This window comes from Podarcis bocagei (assembly GCF_964188305.1).
Source record: "Podarcis bocagei genome assembly, chromosome: 13".
NCBI classification, from domain to species: domain Eukaryota; kingdom Metazoa; phylum Chordata; class Lepidosauria; order Squamata; family Lacertidae; genus Podarcis; species Podarcis bocagei.
Window position 1 is genome coordinate 43,779,721 of NC_138138.1, and position 20,299 is coordinate 43,800,019.

Consider the following 20,299-nt stretch of genomic DNA (forward strand, 5'->3'; position numbering starts at 1 on the left):
TTATTCCTTTAATTTTTCTTCCTTATTAGCTGTTCCCTATTGTTCAGCTCAGGCCTCAGAGTGATTATGTAACATTTGGGGAAGAAGATGCAAACCAGCAACCCAACACCGGAGCCTAAGATAGAGAAGATCTCCACAGCTACCATATATTTTCCTTTGGTGCTCAGATAGGAAGGAATAAAGGACAGCCAAACACTGCAGAAAACCAACATGCTGAAAGTGATAAACTTGGCTTCGTTGAAACTGTCCGGTAACTTCCTGGCGAGGAAAGCCACAGCAAAACATACAGTGGCCAGGCAGCCCATGTAGATGAGAACACAGTAAAACATGATCACAGACCCTTCATTACATTCCAGTATAATTTCTTCTGTCATTGAGTGCATGTCCACATCTGGGTATGGGGGAGAGGTTGCCAGCCACACAGTGCATATGCCTGCTTGAACAATGGAGCAGAAAAGGAGAATGGAGTGGCCGAGTCCTTTCCCCACCCATTTCCTCATCCTGGATTCTGGTTTTGTAGCCATGAAGGCCAAAACCACCGTGAAGGTTTTTGCCAGGACACAAGAAACAGCAGTTGAGAAGATGATGCCAAAAGCTGTTTGTCGGAGGAGGCATGTCACCTTCTCAGGTCGGCCAATGAAGAGCAATGCACACAGGAAGCAGAGCAGGAGAGAGATGAGGAGAGTGTAAGTGAGGTTTCGGTTGTTTGCAATAACAATGGGTGTGTCATGGTGTTTTATAAATGTACCTAGTACCAGAGCTGTGATCAAGGAAAGGGAAAGAGAGCAGCAGGCTAAACTGATGCCCAAAGGCTCTTCATAAGACAAGAAGCTGATATCCTTGGGTAGACATGCATCCTGGTTCTTGCTTGGATAGTCTTTGTCTGGGCATTTATGACAGTCATTCATATCTGGGGAAATAATATTAAGGAAAAGACCTTTAGCTCATATCATGTCAGCTTACTGAAATGTTTATTGTTCTATTTAATCTGAGTACTAAGTTTGGATCTATTTAATCTATTTATTTCTCCTACCATCCTGCTTTGCAATCTTCCCCTCTGCACATGGGATGCAATCGTAGCAGCAAGGTGGCTGTCCCTCCTTCACTTTCTTGCTGGATCCTGGAAGACAACGCTCAGTACAGACTGAAAGAGGCTGAGTCTAATCCATAAATGAAAGAACAGAAGGTTCATCAAGAAACTAATAAATTTTGGAATTTGGAGTCTAATGAGTTTGGAATCCTTTATGTTCTTAGGCCTTTCTCTGTTACTAATCTGACACAGCACTTCAGTAATATGTAATCACTATACAGAGAGCAATTGCTTCTTTTTGTATTAGTAGTAGTAATGTTTGAAGTTATGTTATACGCCCTTGATATTGCTCTGGTATGTGCAGTACCCCATCTGTTCTGCAAAGATTGCCCTGTCCATTAAAGTACACTTTGAAGATACTCTAGTTTCCCTGTTAATTTTGTTAATGTTGAGTATGCTGTCCACTAGGTAGACAGCTCTAGAACTGATTTTGGTGCCGGTGGCTACACCTATACTTGGACCCATCAGATGCTGCCTGGGGAAGAGTTCAGAATAAGACATCCAGAGTGGCTGGGAAAACCTACTCAGATGGTGGAGTATTCCTATTATTATTATTATTATTATTATTATTATTATTATTATTATTATTACGCAATCATTGTGAATTCCAATACAAAAATATTCTGGACAAATACATGAATTAGAATGAAGCTATCCAAGACCTATGACACTCCCTGGAATGCTGCAAAACTTTTCTCAGCAAGCTATAAACAAAATATACCTCTAAAAAATATTTTGAGATCACTCTTTTAAAAAGTTTGATGCCTACATTCCTAATGCTCTGTCTCTTGCTCATCACACCTTTCTTCTTCTTTCCTTCCTTCGCTCTCTCAGTCTTCACCACTTCTCCTGCTTCCATCTCTTCCACTGGCCCCCTTAGAAGACTAGTGGTCTCCTGCATTACGCCTCCTTTCCCCAACCACCTCATTACCCCACCTTTCTAGCAAGAAAGACAAAACTCTGGGGCTATTCAATTCTTACATCATCTTTCAATACTTATTAAATCAGTATTTAATAAGTGTAAAGAAATCCCAATTGCTTTTGTTTAATTTACAATAGTTTTCTTTTTTACTTAGGATTGTGGTTGAAGTCTTCCAACGGAAAATAATAATCCATTTCATTAGTCCAACTCACCACTTGTCTGCAATGTTAGATGTAAGGTTGCTTCAAGATCACAATGACTGTGAAGAAATCCACTTTGTAGCTTCATGGTCTCTAAGCATGTATACAATCTTGTGCTGAGGAAATGTACCCAGAGGCTCTATTTGACTGAAAGAAAACCTGCCCTCCTGTCTCCAGGCCTTTCCATAGAAAAACTGATATTTGATCTGAACCTAATGACCCACATTCAGATGGAGGATTCTGTGGTGCAATAACCACATTTGCGTGGATGCAGCTTGTAGTGTGGTCTGTGAATGGTTGGGATTAGGCTGAGACAATTTAGCTGTTGTTATTTTTGTCTGAATTTGGATCCCCCTAATTCTATTTACATTGTATCTTTTGTTTTGTAACCTCCTTAATAAAATATTTGCCTTTAATCCATGTGTGGCTTCTAGCAGTAAACCTCTGGCTCTTAGTCTGGTACCTCAATAGTCATACACCACTCCTCAACTTGCGGCTCAAAGAACAGTGAGTACACCTGCAGGTGGATAATGATTGCTTATTCAATACTTAATCTCTTTTGAATTAGCAAACAATGCAACCCTACCTGGTTAAACCAACTGTGCCATGCAATGGCATCTTCATCAAGGAGTAATGATTGGTCTGCAGGAGCTTGTGGATCTATCCTCCCAACTCTCACTCGGTGCAAACTTTGGTTGGCGAATATGATCCAATTGACAATATCCAAGCTAGATGCGGCCTCTCCATTCTGATTGATGAAGACCACATCTCCTGCCGTATTGTTAAATGAGATATTTCTCAGAAAGTGATGGAGCTAGATTGAAAACAGAAAAGAAAGGGGTTTGGAAAAGACTGCAGTCTAATGCAGGGTGGAGCATCCCCCCCCCCCCCCGTGGGCAGAACCTACAGCAAGTGGTTGGGGTTGGTTCAGTCACCTCTCAGTGGATTCAGGTCGAATCAAGGAGAGAGCCAATAGGTTTTCTTTCACACACACGCCTCTTTCTCAGTCTTTCTTACAACTCTTCATTTGTTGTTGTTTAGTCGTTTAGTCGTGTCCGACTCTTCGTGACCCCATGGACCAGAGCATGCCAGGCACTCCTATCTTCCACTGCCTCCCTCAGTTTGGTCAGACTCATGTTTGTAGCTTCGAGAACACTGTCTAACCATCTTGTCCTTTGTCGTCCCCTTCTTCTTGTGCCCTCAATCTTTCCCAACATCAGGGTCTTTTCCAGGGAGTCTTCTCTTCTCATGAGGTGGCCAAAGTATTGGAGCCTCAGCTTCACGATTTGTCATTCCAGTGAGCACTCAGGGCTGATTTCCTTAAGAATGGAAACATTTGATCTTCTTGCAGTCCATGGGATTCTCAAGAGTCTCCTCCAGCACCACAGTTCAAAAGCATCAATTCTTCGGCGATCAGCCTTCTTTATGGTCCAGCTCTCACTTCCATACATCACTACTGGGAAAACCATGGCTTTTACTATACGGACCTTTGTTGGCAAGGTGATGTCTCTGCTGATCTCTCTACACCATTCCACTGCTTCCTATCTGTGAATGCAGTGGCATCTCAGTAGGCTGCAAAGCTTCTCTCATAAAAATGTTTTCTCCTCAAATGCAGGGCAATAGCTGCTCAGAGAAGGACGCAGCCATCACTTCCCTTTCCTATAGGGTCTACTGCCATTTGCAAGCAGCATAATATGTGGGGAATCATCTAGGATATCATATTCGTACCACCTCCTGTTCTGCCTGCAGAGTTATAAATTCAGTTCTGGGTTCTTCCTAATTTGTTGTTGTTGTTTAGTCCTTTCGTCATGTCTGACTCTTCGTGACCCCATGGACCAGAGCACGCCAGGCACTTCTGTCTTCCACTGCCTCCCGCAATTTGGTGACACTCATGCTGGTAGCTTCAAGAACACTATCCAACCATCTTGTCCTCTGTCGTCCCCTTCTCCTTGTGCTCTCCATCTTTCCCAACATCAGGGTCTTCTCCAGGGAGTCTTCTCTTCTCATGAGGTGGCCAAAGTACTGGAGCCTCAGCTTCACAATCTGTCCTTCCAGTGAGAACTCAGGGCTGATTTCCTTCAGAATGGATCGGTTTGATCTTCTTGCAGTCCATGGGACTCTCAAGAGTCTCTGCCAGCACCATAATTCACCATAATTCAAATTCACCATAATTCAAATTCACCATAATTCAAAAGCATCAATTCTTGGGCGATCAGCCTTTTTTATGGTCCAGCTTTCACTTCCATACATCACTACTGGGAAAACCATAGCTTTTACTATACGGACCTTTGTTGGCAAGGTGATGTCTCTACCTTTTAAGATGCTGTCTTCTTCCTAATTGTTGTTGTTTAGTCGTTTAGTCGTGTCTGACTCTTCGTGACCCCATGGACCAGAGCATGCCAGGCTTCTTCCTAATACACTACCACAAATGTTTGAACTCTGAGAGGAAAGATCAAGCTGAAAGCATTTTGGGAACTCAAAAAGTGTCAGGAAGTAACAGGGCTTTGCCAATTGAGAATTTTCAGCCTTTACCTGCCAAAACTGTTGATTCAGATCCTTCCCTCTCACTCTGTACGCCATTCCTCTGTGCCTGAGTCTGGAAGACATGGCATGTAAAGCATGGGCCACGGCGTAGGCAGCACTGTGGATGCTGTAACTGTGGCCTGTCATGCTCACTTCAAAAAGTGATCCAGGAAGGTTCTCCAGCTTCTCTTCTCCGGTGCAAATATTCTCCTCCACCTTGTCTGCTGAGATATCTGGGAGTACACATTCAAAGGCCTGTTGCCAGAATTCCCTGATAAAACCATCCCCATCTGTGCTGGAAGGATTTCTTTGCACAACATACTGATGAAATTCTGGTGGGTTTCGGAAGTGAATTTCAAAGGATATAGCACCATTGAATATTCCTGCATCCCAGTTCCTTTGAAAGACAAATGAAGCAAACTCAACCTGGGCTGATATTATCCATACTTTACTTTTTACATTATTTTTTATGTCCTCGTGTTCTGATAGGTTAGGCAGCCATCTAAAAGTTGTCATGGAGTAAGATTCTCCAGAGGCAACCACTACATTAGCTTTGCTGCTAAAAATTTTCTCGTTTATCATTGCCCCCTGACGTAGCATCCCAGCAACCTCAGAAATAAAACTAAAATTGGGGATTCTTTCTATGAATGCAAAGCAGATACCACTCTTGGTAAACATTTGGGAAATGGTTTGCACAAATCTTTCTCCATTTTCATTGTCTGTTGCAATGACTCCAATCCACGTCCACCTGAAATGCAGAAGCAAAGAGAGAATTCCCTCATACTGAAGGGCTTCTGAGGGTGCCATCTGGTAGAAGGGAAGCCCTGGGCTTTTATCATTCATCACTGGAGCAGAGCCATAAATGAGCTAAAGAGGGAATGGAAGAAGAGAAGAGACAAAGTAATATTTGCAGAGTTCTTTCACACTTTTCATATACATCATGTTATGAATCCTGTTAGTCAGACATCCGCTTTGCACTTTCCACCCATCAGGGGTTGCATGCCCTCTCTCATTAATACAAAAGAGACACATGCAAATGGCCTGAAAATTGGGATCACCTCCCATTCCTGCTTGTTAAATATTTGTTCTGTTAATGGGGGGGGGGCATTGTTCCTATTTTTTAAAAAACACACCAAAAAAAACCTTAGGCATACTTGCAGGGTCTTGTACGATGTATAAAACTGTTTGGAGGGACACACGTCCCTAACAGAGGATTCTGCACTCCTACTTGAGGCATTATTTACTGTAGCCATGTTAGAATTGAAACATGGGTCAGATACACATTCCTTCTCTGAAGCTTCTTTTGTCTTCATGATGCATATACCCCAACTGCCACAACTTCCATTTCTGCCTTTTCTTTTTCAAGGCTTCTCAGACTTTACTTATGAACATTTATTTCACATTGGAACCAGCTGCTCAGTACTATTACTGTTCTTCTGCAGAATTGGACTGTATCTGCAGTTTGCCATACCTCCAGAGTATCTTTAATTTGAAAGCCCCTTTGTCCCTAAATATTCAGTGGCCTTGGGGATATCAGTGTCCTTGAGGTGTGTGTAAGAGATTGGGGGTGTGACATATTTTTTCTGGTATTGCAGCATTTCTTTCCCTTTATTCAGGTAATTTTATCTTATTTTAATTCTGTACCTTCTGTATTTTCCAAGGAACTGGTTCTGCTCCAGATTTCATTCTCACCCTGAATTGGTGATACACCCTGAACTGGTGCTGTGAATTCAGCCTCTTTCTCTATGCAAGCTAATAGAGGTATTATACATAGATGTCCTACCTGTGGAATCTTAAAGATACCCAAAACAGTTGCTACATAAAAGGAGATTTCAGAATCAAGTCCCCCAATGACCGCTGCCAGATTATTTTCAACATCACATATATAGTTAGGAACAAATTTATCCACCCTGGATAAAAGCAGCAGTGTGGCAAGATATGTGCTCCTTGCATTGTTATAGCTGTCATACAAGTGAAAGCCCAAGGTGATATTGGGTAAGATGTGAGGGTCTTCATTGATCTCCTTGACTGCAAATGCCAAGGCCACGATGTGCTGGTAAAGCTTAGGCACCACCCTAGAATGAGAGTTGCAAATAGCATCAGGAGGAACTGATATATCCTTTTACCGTACATTTCAACACAGTTGCTATTCATTTTGCATTCAGTTGAGTTAACTACCTGTCAATTCCATTGCTGAGCAGTTATTATAATCAGCAAGTTCTTCCAGATTTTTAGAAAACAAGCTTGCTCCATTTTCCTGGTGACAGCCCTAGAGATACTTGAGAATAGCTATCCTACTTCCCCTCAATATTTATTACTTTTCCCAACCCCCTCAATGTTCCCTCACAAGGTTTGGTTTCCAGACACTTGATCATATTTGTCATCTTCCTCAGTACACGTTGAAGCTTGTCAATATCCTTCTTAAATAGTGCTGAACACAACTGAACAAAGTACACCAGGTGTGGTCTGAGCATGGCAGAATAGCGCTTCTCTATTACTTCTTTTGATTGGATCGCTATACTTCAGTTGATGCAGACTCCTTGATCCTTTTCACATGTGCTACTGGCATGCCAGGTTTTCTATATCTTAGATTTGTGGAGCTGATATTTCCTAAGTGCAGAACCTGCCAGTTGTCCCGACTGAAGTTCATTTAGTTAGTTTTGCCGCAGTTCTCCAATCTGTAAAGGCCAATGGTATCTAGACCAGGGGTTGCTAATGTGGTGCCCATTGGAACATTGGAACCCCTGGGGTCTTTCCCTGAAACATCTGAAGTCTTTCCCTGACATTTACGGTATTTCTCAGTTCTGTCATGCAATGACAGCTTCCTTGTTCATGAGGCAGTGTTAGTGGTTGTAATTCACAGATTTCTATACTTCATAATATATACTATCATTCTGAGACAAATCTTAGACTATGATCAGAAAATGAAATGATATGGGCATTTTGGTTCAGTACAGGTTTTTTTAAGTGATTCTCACTTACACTCCTGTTCAGATAAAGTCTATCAAAAACGGCTGTTCAAAAGGGCTGTCTCAGACATACAAATATATACACATTTCAATACATTTATATTCATTTCCCTATTGAGAAATGGGAGCTTCTACAGTATTCTTTTAATTCACACAAGATTCTTATGGATTATACATCAGCATATGTCCCACTGAAATGAAAAGTGGTTATCTCTAGGTAAATGGGTATAAGTTTGCAGCCTCAGTCATTATTCTGAGGCTGAAACTCTAAGTTTGATCATTCCTGTGCTGTAATAAAATGAGTGGCTTAGTTCTTACAGAAGCTCTTCAGGCAGCGCTGGTGTGGGTTCCTCAGTGAATGTTGCTGGAGAGGAGAAGAAGCCACCATGGAAAACAATGCCACCTATGAGGAACTCTCCTGGCTGATGATACATTTGAAGTGGACGGTGTGGACTTTGGAGCCTGCATTTTGCTATGTGAGCCTGACATACATTGTAAGAAATCATTTCCAGCAGCAAGAATACTAAAACCACCATTCTCAATACAAAGGCAACTGGTTGTTCTATGCAAAAACTACATTTTATCTTCTCCAAGATAAAAATTGTCTTATTTAAATGGTAGTTTATTTTCCTGAGACGATGCAATGTCGGAGTATCCAAAACCAGACTTGTGGATCACAAGTCAGTGGTCACTGTAAGTCCCCATTGTTTTTTGAGAAGCAGCAGCTCAAATTATAGCCCTGTTAATCATCAAGAAGCAATGTAATTACTCATTCAGTTCTAAGAATTCCCTCTGGAATTGTTGAAGAAAATGTGTTTGTCACATATTCAGAACTGTTATTTTTATTACCCTTTGACTTGATAATAAGGGATCACTGTTGTATTGGGGAAGGAAGAAATTAGAAGCTCATTACAGAAGACCTTGTAACCAATGTAGTTTCCAAAATGTGTAGTCAGCATCGTGGAATTACGGTCCCTCCTCAGTCTATGAGTCTAGGATACATGATCTACTGCTTCCCTTAATCAGAGTACTTTGTCAGGGGAAAGTCCAGGGAGAACAGCTACATGGGCTCCTCTGTTGGCTTTGTTGGTGTTTTTTTTTTAAAAAAATAATATTTATTTTTTTCCAACAATTTAAACAGACACAGACAGAAAATAAAAAGAAAAAAGAACAATACAATACATTACAAAAACACTACATAACACCTTAAACTAACAAAACAAAACAAAAACAATTTAAAAGACATCAAACAATTTCAGTATCTTATCTTTCATTCACTTATTTCAGTGACCTCCTCACACCTCCCTTTTTGTATTCCACTTCTGTTCATTGTTTCAGCAATTCCTTTCCATCTTCCTCTGCTTTCTATCCTTTAATTATCTTAACAAATTCTAACCTTATTTTTCCCTTCAATACTCTATTGATCTATTTATACTTAATTCCTTATCACATTTCTACTAAAGCCATATAACTTCATTCCAACATTTTTCTAACATTCATTAATTTTACAGTATTTCTGTAAATGGTCTTTAAACTTTTTCCAGTCTTCTTCCACCGACTCTTCTCCCTGGTCTTGGATTCTGCCAGTCATTTCCGCCCATTCCATATAGTCCATCAACTTCATCTGCGGTTGGCTTTGTTGGGTTGAGGCATTCTGTGAAGAAACAAAATGAATACAAGGAGATGTAGTCCAGTTATGATTTGCTACATCTAATAGACTTGTTCATGCTTTAATTCTTTCTTATTGTAAGCTGTCCCCTGCTGTTTAACTCTGGCCTCAGCAAAATGATATAACATTTGGGGGAAAAGATGCAGCCAAGTAATCCAAAACTAGAGGCCAAAATAGAAAAGATCTCCACGGCCACCATGTACTTTCCCTTGGTACTCAGATAGGTAGGAACAAAGGACAGCCACACACTGCAAAACACCAACATGCTGAAAGTGATAAACTTGGTTTCATTAAAACTGTCTGGTAACTTCCTAGCTAGGAAAGCCACAGTGAAACTGACAAGGGCCAGCATTCCCATGAAGCCTAGGACACAGTAGAACATGGTGACTGATCCTTCATTACATTGCAGTACAATTTCTTTAGTCACTGAGTGCTTGTCTAAATCAGGGAGTGGGGGAGCAACTATCAGCCAGGCACTACAAATCATCATTTGAATGAGGAAACTGTAAAGAACAATGGAGATGGCCAGATTTCCCCCCACCCATCTCCTCATTCTGGAGCCTGGCTTGGTAGCCATGAAAGCTAGAACCACTATAGTTGTTTTTGCTAAGATGCAAGACGCTGCTACTGAGAAGATGACTCCAAAAGCAGTTTGTCGAAGGAGGCAGGTTATTTTTGTGGGCTGGCCAATGAATAGCAAAGGACAAAGGAAGGAGAGATTGAGGGCTATGAGGAGAACATAGGTGAGGGTCTGATTGTTGGCTTTCACGATGGGAGTCTCTTTGTGCTTGATGAAGATCCTAAGCACCAAAGCTGTAATGAAAGTCAATAAAAGAGCTAACGTGACCAAACTGATCCCCAAAGGTTCATCGTAAGGCAGGAAGCTTATATCTTTTGGAAGACATATATCCTGGCCAATGTTTGGATACTGATCTTCTGTGCATTGAAAACAGTCATCCATGTCTGAAGGAAGAAAGAAAGAAAGAAAGAAAGAAAGAAAGAAAGAAATTACACACTCTTAAGAGAGTCAGAGGTGGTGGGCTCTGTTGGCTCACAAAGACAAGGCCACACCTCTCCCCCCCCCCCACATTTGATCATTTCTGACTCAATGTCATTTCTTTGGAATAATGCAAATAGTTGTGCACTTTGTAAACTACTTCAGTATTTTGATCTAATTCAATAGAATATCAGCTGACCAGAACGGGTGGTTCCACACTTTCTGATTCTGCAGCTGTTACTCAGCTCATTTTAAAGGTGAATCTGTGTGCATGGTGAAGCTGATCAGCTTCAAGTGCCAATGGAAATGCTTACTGAAGATCCACTGAAATCAGTGGTTCTTGTTTATGTGATTTCCCATTTATTCAAATGCTTCTCTCTAAACATAACTAAATAGTGATACAACACTGTATAAAAAATAGGTTTGTAGTTCACTTATAATGGATTTCAAATCAATTGCCCATGAATTGGGGCAATATTTTAAACTTCAAGGAAATCACTGTTAAAAAAGAAACCTATTGATATACATAACCAGATCAAAATCATCTATGAAATAGGTGGTATGCATACATCTATAGAAAACATTTTTTAACCTTTCTTACCTTCCTGGTTGGAAATCTTTCCTTCTGGACATGGAATGCAGTCATAGCAACAAAATGGCTTCCCTTCCTTCTTGGTCCGACTATAACCTGAACCGCAATGATCATTACATATAGAAATGGGCCGAGTCTGTCCATAAATATTAAAATATAATGTTTTAGGTAACATCACGAACACTAGAAAGTATTGCAAATGCAGTGGGCTTTTAGAACTTGAGTCCTTGGCTCATATTATGGTACGTTATTATTTATTTATATAACACTTTTTAGAGCAAATGCCACCAAAACAGTGAGCATTAAAATCAATGACATATTTTAAAACAAACCAAAGGAATGTGCATCAAACAATAGAGGTGGTCTGACCCCAAAATTGTTAGCTGTGCCCAGGGTAAAGAGGTGCATCTTCACCAATCCATAGTAACTATAAATGAGGATGTTTGACGTGACACTTTGGGGAAAGGGACATGTTTTGGGAACTGCCACAGATAATTCCCTTTCCTAGACTGCCATCCCTCAGGTTTCTGAGGGTGGCAGAAGTACCAAGAGGGAATCTTAATACTCAAAAGGTTATGTATGGAAAGAGGCAAGATATGTTGAACCTAAATAATCTTATAAACAACACAAAACTGTGCGACTCAAATTCATTACAAAAGTCGAAGCGTCCTGGAAGAAATGTGTCTTCACCTGTTTCATTGACATTTACATTTTGGGGTTAGTGTGTGAAGCCAAAATTGCCTATAGTTAGAATGCATGTAATTGAATGTTGGGTGGAATTGCCAAAGTCTTCCCTGCCACCCCAAGAATGAACATTAAGTGGCACATTATTATGGAACTACAACATGAATGTTCAGATTGAAAGCCATAGTTTGAATTGGGCTAAATAAATTTACAGAATACTGAGAAACAACCATGAGACAAGTGATGGAATGAACCCTGAAAGATTCAGAGAACCCACCTTGTTAATTTGGTTGGGCCTTACAATGGCATCCTCATGAATGGTGAACGGTTTTTCCTGGATACCCAGGGAGTCTATCTTCCCAATTTTGACTCTACGAAAGGACTGATTTGGAAACATGAGCCAGTTTATAATGTCAAAGCCAGCAATTAATTCACCATTTGTGTCAAAATGCACATTTTCTCCTGCACTGTTGTTAAATAAAATACTTCTGAGGATGTGATGGAGCTAAATAATGAAAATAAGATGGAAGATACATATAAATGCTCAAACTATGTTATCATACAATATAGTGAAAATACATTCAAGGGACAGGATTATGATCTCTTGAAAGCTTTGGGTGAGCTAATGTGTCAGGCATGCCCTTCTCAAACAAAGAACAGATTAATCTAAAACAAATCAAAGTCTTGATGAAATAAATGGTGCCATTCACCTCTCCCCTTCCCCTCAACGAAAGGTTGAATTAAATACTGGACAAAATATCAGAGCAGCACCAAGTTATGAAACTCCATCCCCCCAAAAGTGCACAGGTACACAGGTGAAGGGATGGTAAGAAGTTCTTTAATAAACTATGGGGAGATTTGTCAATCTCTGGGATGGGGTGCTGCAGGGGGGGGGGACCAAATGCTAGATGTATTGTAAAGCTTTTCTCCGAAAATAAATTTCTTGTTAATCTCATGGAAGGTTGAGAAAGCTCGCCCATATTTCCCCACCAAAACATATGGAGGTATCTTCAGGACATTACCTGCCAAGGTTGTGGATTTGCAAGCTCCCATCTTACACCCTCTGCCATTCCCCTTTGCTTGAATTGGGATGAATGTCTGATGTGCAAAGCATGTGCCACCACATAGACTGCATTGTAGATGGTGTAGCTATGAGCTGTCATTCTCATTTCAAAAACAGACACAGGAAGTGCTTCCATCTTCTCCTCCCCAGTGCAAGTTTGCCCACCTATATTATCTGCCACTGAACTGGGGAATGAACAGTTAAATGACTCTTCCCAGAAGTCCTTGACAAAACCATCTTCTTTTTCTGTGCTTGGGTTCTTGTTCTGAAGAAACTTCTGGAAAGCTAACAGATCCACTGAGTGAATGGCAAGGGACAGAGAACCATGAAGGAAACTTATGTCCCAATTTCTTTGGAATGGAAATGATGTGATATCCATTTGGGCTGTCATGAACCAGACTTTACCCTTGGTCCTCATTGGTAAATGTTCAAATTTTACAATCTGGGGCACCATTTTCAATACTATCATTGTCTGAATTTCTCCATGTACAACCACAACATTCGTAGTGCTTCCCATAATGACACTGACACAGTGAAAGCCCTCATGCACCATGTCAGTGGTACCACTGGAAGATTTTAGCTTTGGGAATGTTTTTATGAAGTCAAAGCAGATGCCACTCTGGGCAAACACTGGAAGTGCATTGTCTATAAAACCTTCTGTATTATCCCCATCTTGAGAAACCACTCCAATCCATGTCCACTGGAGATGCAGCAGTAACTGGATAATTCCTCTATATTGACGGTCCCCATTTGGGAACATTTGATAGAAGAAAACTCCTTGAGACTCTTTATTCATGACTGGGGAAGAGCCATATATAAGCTAAGGTTTTTTTATATGTAAAAAAAGATGAGAAGAGAAGAATGGTTTTCAATATAAAACAACTACTTGTGTGTAGTTTTGTTTTCTTTCTTCTGTTCATTTCTGGCCGGGAGCATAATGGTTAAGTAGATCCTGCAGGATTGAATTATGTGTTCAACTACTGGAGTCTACTTTCCCTCCGCATTTCGTGCAAAGAACACACTGAGGAAGCAGGCTACTGCAACTAGCAGGACTGAAACCTCAACTCACCAATCAATGAGTCATGGACCTTATTTATCACCCAGTGTGTTGGGTGTTGCACTCTTGTTGCAACTCAAAACACAACATTTGTGAATTGTAATGTATCTGTCAATCATCAATTATTTTGATGCAATTGAAATTAATATGATTTAATTACAGATCTGTGAGGATTGACTTGATGAGGTACTTGATTATTCTTTATTTCTTAGTATTAGTTGTCCCCTGCTGTTCAATTCTGGCCTCATCAAAATGACAAAGCATTTTGGGAAAAGATGCAGCACAGTAAGCCACCACTAGAGGCCAAAATGGAGAAGATCTCCACAGCCACCATGTGTTTCCCTTTTGTGCTCAAGTAAGTTCGGACAAAAGACAACCACACACTGCAAAAGACCAACATGCTGAAAGTGATAAACTTGGCTTCATTAAAACTATCAGGCAACTTCCTAGCTAGGAAAGCCAAAGTTAAGCTGGCAAAGGCCAGGAAACCCATGAAGCTCAAAACAGAGTAAAACATGGTATTTGACCCTTCATTGCATTCTAGTAAATTTTTTTCATTGACTGAGTGCATGTCAACATCTGGGAATGGAGGACAGGTTGCCAGCCACACAGTAATAAAAACAGTCTGAACAAGGAAGCTGGAAAAAACAATAAAGGTTGCCAGTTGTTTTCCCACCCATCTCCTCATCCTAGAGCCTGGCTTGATAGCCATGAAAGCTAGAACTACTATTGTGGTTTTGGCTAATACACAGGAAACTGCCACTGAGAAGATTGCACCAAAAGTAGTTTGTCGTAGGAGACATGTCACTTCATCTGGTTTGCCAATGAATAGCAAAGCACAAAGAAAGGAGAGGAGGAGAGAGGACAGGAGAACATAGGTGAGGTTCCAATTATTGGCTTTGACTATGGGAGTGTCCTGGCAGTGGCGTAGCGTGGGGGGTGCAAGGGGGGCAGGCCGCACCGGGCGCAACATCTGGGGGGGGCGCGCTCGCTGCCTCCGGAGTCGCCGAAGAGCCTCGGGCACAGGCTGTAGCAGAGCCGCATGTCTCGCGGAACCGACGAGCTGTGTGTGCGTCCGGGCTGAAGGCGCCCGGCAGGCAGCAGCTCTCAGCGCTCGCCGCGGAGGACGCGCCAGGCAGCCCCTCCTCACAGCCCCGTCTCCGCTGCTGCTGCTGCAGCTGCTGGGCCGTTGCATTTTCCTCGCCTCTCTGCCCCCCTCCTCCTCCAGGCAAGCGGCGTCGTTTGGGCGGCAGCGCCAGCGGCAACTCGCAGGTTAGGGGGGCGCAAATTACGTGCCTTGCCCCGGGTTAGGGGGCGCAAATTACTTGCGTTGCCCCGGGTGCTGACAACTCACGCTACGCCGCTGTGTCCTGGTGCTTGAGGAATATTCCAAGAACCAAAGTTGTGATTAAAGAAAAAAAAACTGCAAAAGTGGTCAATATAATCCCCAGAGGCACATTGTAAGTCAGGAAGCTTATGTATTTTGGGAGGCATCCATCCTGGCCAATGTTTGGATAATGATTTTCTGAACACTGAAAACAATCATCCATGTCTGAAATAAAATATGAAAAATAGATATAATATGATATATAAGTATGGCATTCTGTTCCTGAATGAGGGTAGTGAACTTGAAATATCAAAAGTTAATCTTGCAGTAAGAATAATAAGAAATTCTACTTCCTGCATAATCTGAGTTCAAGGCCTCAAGGGCCTGCTTTCTCATGGGTTCCAAACAAATCCAGAAATATAAACAAATCAAAACCATCCTTCTAGCGGCTGAAGGTGTCAGAGGCCTCTGTGTCTATTGATTTGTGTGTTTGGGGCTGGGGCTTGCATAGTCTTTTTGTTTCAACTGATCCAACCCACTAATATGCTTATGCCCTATGAATTTGTCTGATATTCTGTTCAGCCACCCAAGTTAACCCATGTGAAGTATGTGGAAGACAGCCCTGGATCATTTGACCCTTTTATTAGCTCTCTTTTCCCTCCTATATAAACTACGCAGGACACTCTCTTTTTGAAGTTTAAAGAATAATTTGATTAGTATACATGCTGTTGCAGATGATCATATTCTATGCAGGTAGGTGATAGTTAAATTGCTAGCAGCTTTTACATAAATTAAACGGTTACAGACTGACTAACTCTTAGGCAAAAGGCAGCAGCTCTAACTGTTAAGACTGTTCAGCTAACTGCCATAACTGCCACAGAGTGTATGACATCACAGAGTTCTACGGTTCTTGCCATTAACCCTTTACATATGCTTTGCGGATGCTAACATTTCCCCATTTTGAATGTTAGAGCAATTAGTTTGAGCATTTAAAACACTGATGGGAGCAAGCTGGATTGTAGTCGATTTATTTTTAAAATAGAAGGCATCAGCCTATTAAATAGCAAATGTTAAACAAAACACATCTACATATGACATTTCTTACCTTTCTGGTTTGAAATCTTCCCTTCTGGACATGGAAAGCAATCATAGCAGCAAAATGCCTTCCCTTCTTTCTTAGCTCTTCTATAACCTGAACTGCAGTGATCATTACAAATGGAAATGGGGCACATCTGTTAGTAAATGATAAAATAGTTTTTTTAAAATCCAAAAATAGTTTGTGGAGCTTTTATTTCATTATTATTTCTCTGCAGTGAACGAATGGGTTGATAATGACATAAGGAAATATAATGAATTCTTGAGTGCACGTCGTGTTTATGTGGGGAACTTCCCTATAAATGGAGTCCTTTACCCACATTAAGAAAACATGAGACAAAATACGCATTATGACTGTCGCTTGAATTCTGTAGATTTGTCTTCAGCATTCTAACATCCACTACAAAATCTGGAGACAATGTGACTTTTTGAACATTGAGGAAATTATTCAATAGATCCCAAAATATGCACAGTTACTACCTGTTTAAACTGGTTGGGCCATATGATGACATCCTCATCAATGATGAAGACATTATCCTGGTGAACCATGGGCTCAATCTTTCCAACTTTGACCCTGAGGAAGGAGTGGTTTGGAAATGTGATCCAGTTTATAATGTCAAATCCAGCAAGCAATTCTCCATTTTGATCAAAGGAAACTGTTTCCTCCACACTGTTGTTAAAAGAAATACTTCTGAGAACATAATGGAGCTAATTTATAAGGATGAAAAAATAGGAGGCTGTACTTAAAAGGTGCAAAGGATGGAAATACACATCAAGGTTATAATCTATCAGACATGAAGATTTTGGATTATGTTGTCTTGAAAGGATGTATGTAGGCCAATCCTAGTAAAAATGAAAGTAAATGAACTAAAATGCCAGGAGATGTATTTATTTCCCACAATGCCCCTGAGATAGTGCTTGATTATGACATATGCTTGTTCCAAGTAAAGGTAAAGGACCCCTTGTATGATTAAGTTCAGTTAAAGGTGACTATGGGATGTGACGCTCATCTCGCTTCAGGCTGAGGGAGACAGGATTTGTCCACAGACAGCTTTTCGGGTCATGTGGGCAGCGTGACTAAACCACTTCTGGCACATCGGGACACCGTCCTACAGCACATGGAAATGCTTTTTATTTTCCTGCCACAGCAGTACCTATTTATCTACTTGCATACTTGGTATGCTTTTGAACTCCTAGGTTGGCAGTAGCTGGGACCGAACAACGGGACATCACCCGTTGCATGCATTCGAACTGTTGACCTTACAATTGGCAAACCCAAGAGGCTCAGTGGTTTAGACCACAGCACCACCCGCTCCCTTGTTCCAAATACAGCACAGGGCAGGAGGGATGCTGTGGCACCTATGAAATTGTGCTTTCTCCTCTGTTTCCAGTAATTCCTCCCCTAGAAAAAATTGAAGAATCCACACCTACCCACTTACCCCATAATCACTAAAATGAAAAGTAGCTCACTAAAATGAGGAGAGGAAACTTTGAGTTTTCCTCCTGGTTTTTAGACTTGAAGAGATAGTTTAAACACATGCACATAGATACCATTGCTAGGTTAATCTGGAATGGCTGTAGAAAAAGAACCTGCTGCTGATGTCACAAGCAGCTGATGGGAAGATCAATAATCTGCTAAAGCATGGTTGGTGGAAGGGAAATGTTAGCTGGCACAGAAGGCCATGGTGCAAAAGAAAAGAAAAGAAAAGAAAAGAAAAGAAAAGAAAAGAAAAGAAAAGAAAAATAAATAAATAAATAAATAAATAAATAAATAAATAAATAAATAAAAATAAATAAAATAAAATAAAATAAAAGTGCTCTGGCTAACTTATTTGTTGAGGTGGCAAAATGTCTGGGGTTGCTGCCCATAAGAAGCAGGAATGGAATTGAGACAGTGCCATGGAGCAGCTGCCCATATAAAATTCCCCCCCAGATGGGTATAGGACGCACAAAAGAGGAAATGTCTGGGAATTCCTGCACGTGGCACAGAAATGAAATGAATAATCATCATCATAATTTTGATGGGCCATTGGCCTGATCCAACAGGCTCTTCTAACATTCTATAAGTAAAGAAAAAATTCGAAGTGAAAATCATCAAAGGAGGAGCGAGAAGCTGGTTCCTCATAAGATGTGGCATTCTTGTCCAACCTTCTGTGTTTGCCCCTCAATGTGTTCACTCAACTCCCAGGAATACAAGTGGATACAACTGACAGGAATTGGAGAAAGGAAATGATACTTTTCCCTAGCTTTCACATCAGGTCTTTCCTCCCTCGTTCTACCATAAACTGAAAAGAGCTTTCTAAGTCTCACCTATCTCTGCTTGCCATAAAATCAACAAATAGTTGCTAAAGGTCTTGGATGGAGATGCATGCAATGGGAAGTTTTTGCATATACAAATATGGGAGTATACCTCAATCTTTGAAAACATGAGCAGGACATTACCTGCCATGGTTGTTGGTCCAATCTTACTCCATCTGCCATTGCTCTGTGTTTGACCTGGGATGAATGCCTTGTACTGAATGCATGTGCCACTGCATAGACTGCATTGTAGATGCTGTAGCTATTTCCTGTCATAGACATTTCAAAAACAGATGCGGGAAGGGTCTCTAGCTTCTCCTCCCCAGTGCAGACTTTCTTGTTCATCTTGTCTACAAAAGAATTGGGGTATGTACAGCTGAATGATTCTTCCCAGAAGTCCTTTATGAAACCATCATTGTTTTCTGAGTAAGGGTTCCTATGCTGAATAAATTTATGGAATCCTGACACCTCCTTTGAGTGAATTGCAAGTGATATAGCACCATGGAGGAAATTTATGTCTGAACTTCTTTGGAACGGAAATGATGTGAAATCCATCTGAGCTGTCATAATCCAGACTTTTGTCTGGATGCTCATTGATATATTTGCAAAGTGTAAAAGCTGGTGCATTGATCTCATTACCATTATACTCTGGATTTCTCCATATACAACCACAACTTTGGCAGTGCTTTCCATAACAACTTTGATCAATTCAAAGCACTCCTCCACCATGTCACCAAAATCACTGGAAGAAGTTTGTTTGGGGAATTTCTGTATGAAGCCAAAGCAGATGCCCCTTTGGAAAACAATGGGAACATGTCCTCTTTAAACTTCTCTATAGTGTCTTCATCCTGAGAAAGCATCCCAATCCATGTCCATGCAAAATGCAACAGTAAGTGGAGAATCCCTTTGTACAGGTGGTTCACATTTGGGAACATTTGGTAGAAGAAAATCCCTTCAGTTTTTTTTATTAATGACTGGAATAGAGCCATATATGAGCTAAATAATATTTCAAAAATGTTAAAAGAATAGGTGTAAGAGAGATTTGGGTTAGATTTGGAAAACTGTGATTATATCTGAACATCAATTTATAGCCACTCCACATTTGAATTTGCAAGTGTGTCACTGGCTTAGAAAATATGCCTTAGAAGCAGGAGACAATGCATTAAGCTTACTCAACATTGTGGGTCACTTATTGGAAATTTGTGATAAAGCCAAACAGGCTGATAGGCATAAGGAGAAAAGAGTTGAGTGCTTCTATTCTGGCCATCCTTTCTATTGATATTCTGGTGCCTATGCATTGTGACAAAACCAAGAATGGCATGGAAGTCTGCATATGTACCTTGTGCCATTCTCTCATCATCAGGAATCTAGGCTGTGACATACTAGCATCAAAGTTTTCTCAGTGATTTCTCATATATTTCTTTACAAATATTTCTTTACAAATCAGATATGGAAGACAATCTGCAACCTTTCCTTGAAATAATACTATTTAAAAATGTAACAGTATTTCTATGTGAATTTTTTTTGGGGGTGGGGGGTGGGTTTGTATTCCATCCAGGATAAATGAATGCTGCTTTACATTAGTTGAAGAGATTGTACAGAATACATTGAATGCACATCTATTTATTCTTACCTCACGTTTCATATGATGAATTTGCTGAGAATTTTCTTTAGATTCAAATGAGTTTGGTACATATATTGGAATGGAGTATAGCTATGGATTTTAATACATTAAATTGTGTTAAACTCTCACATTGTATACTATATATCTGTATAGGGAAACCTCTGTTCTACCAAGCCTCGGAGATTGGCC

At 40.7% G+C, this 20,299-nt stretch overlaps 2 protein-coding genes across 2 annotated transcripts; both read right to left on the minus strand.

Moving 5' to 3' along the window:
• Positions 1 to 4: 4 nt before the first annotated feature.
• Positions 5 to 18,669, minus strand: LOC308571954 (vomeronasal type-2 receptor 26-like). The gene is made up of 7 exons (XM_081167612.1): positions 18,631 to 18,669; positions 16,669 to 16,762; positions 16,199 to 16,325; positions 4,745 to 5,602; positions 2,799 to 3,026; positions 1,034 to 1,160; positions 5 to 910 (listed from the first exon to the last, which is right to left on the minus strand). The coding sequence occupies exons 1-7, from the start codon at positions 18,635 to 18,637 to the stop codon at positions 9 to 11; spliced, it is 2,343 nt and encodes a 780-aa protein (XP_081023738.1). The 5' UTR covers positions 18,638 to 18,669; the 3' UTR covers positions 5 to 8.
• Positions 9,340 to 13,621, minus strand: LOC308571950 (vomeronasal type-2 receptor 26-like). The gene is made up of 4 exons (XM_081167608.1): positions 13,596 to 13,621; positions 11,924 to 12,028; positions 10,972 to 11,098; positions 9,340 to 10,336 (listed from the first exon to the last, which is right to left on the minus strand). The coding sequence occupies exon 4, from the start codon at positions 10,332 to 10,334 to the stop codon at positions 9,435 to 9,437; it is 900 nt and encodes a 299-aa protein (XP_081023734.1). The 5' UTR covers positions 10,335 to 10,336; positions 10,972 to 11,098; positions 11,924 to 12,028; positions 13,596 to 13,621; the 3' UTR covers positions 9,340 to 9,434.
• Positions 18,670 to 20,299: the final 1,630 nt, after the last annotated feature.

Bases quoted from the DNA above. Each gene is read 5' to 3' on its own strand.
- LOC308571950 (XM_081167608.1), bottom strand. From the start codon at position 10,334: ATGGATGACTGTTTTCAATGCACAGAAGATCAGTATCCAAACATTGGC.
- LOC308571954 (XM_081167612.1), bottom strand. The intron at 3,027-4,744 runs GTAAAGGCTGAA...TTTTCAATCTAG, and splicing joins TGAATCAACAGTTTTGGCAG to CTCCATCACTTTCTGAGAAA. The intron at 911-1,033 runs GTAGGAGAAATA...TTATTTCCCCAG, and splicing joins GAAGATTGCAAAGCAGGATG to ATATGAATGACTGTCATAAA.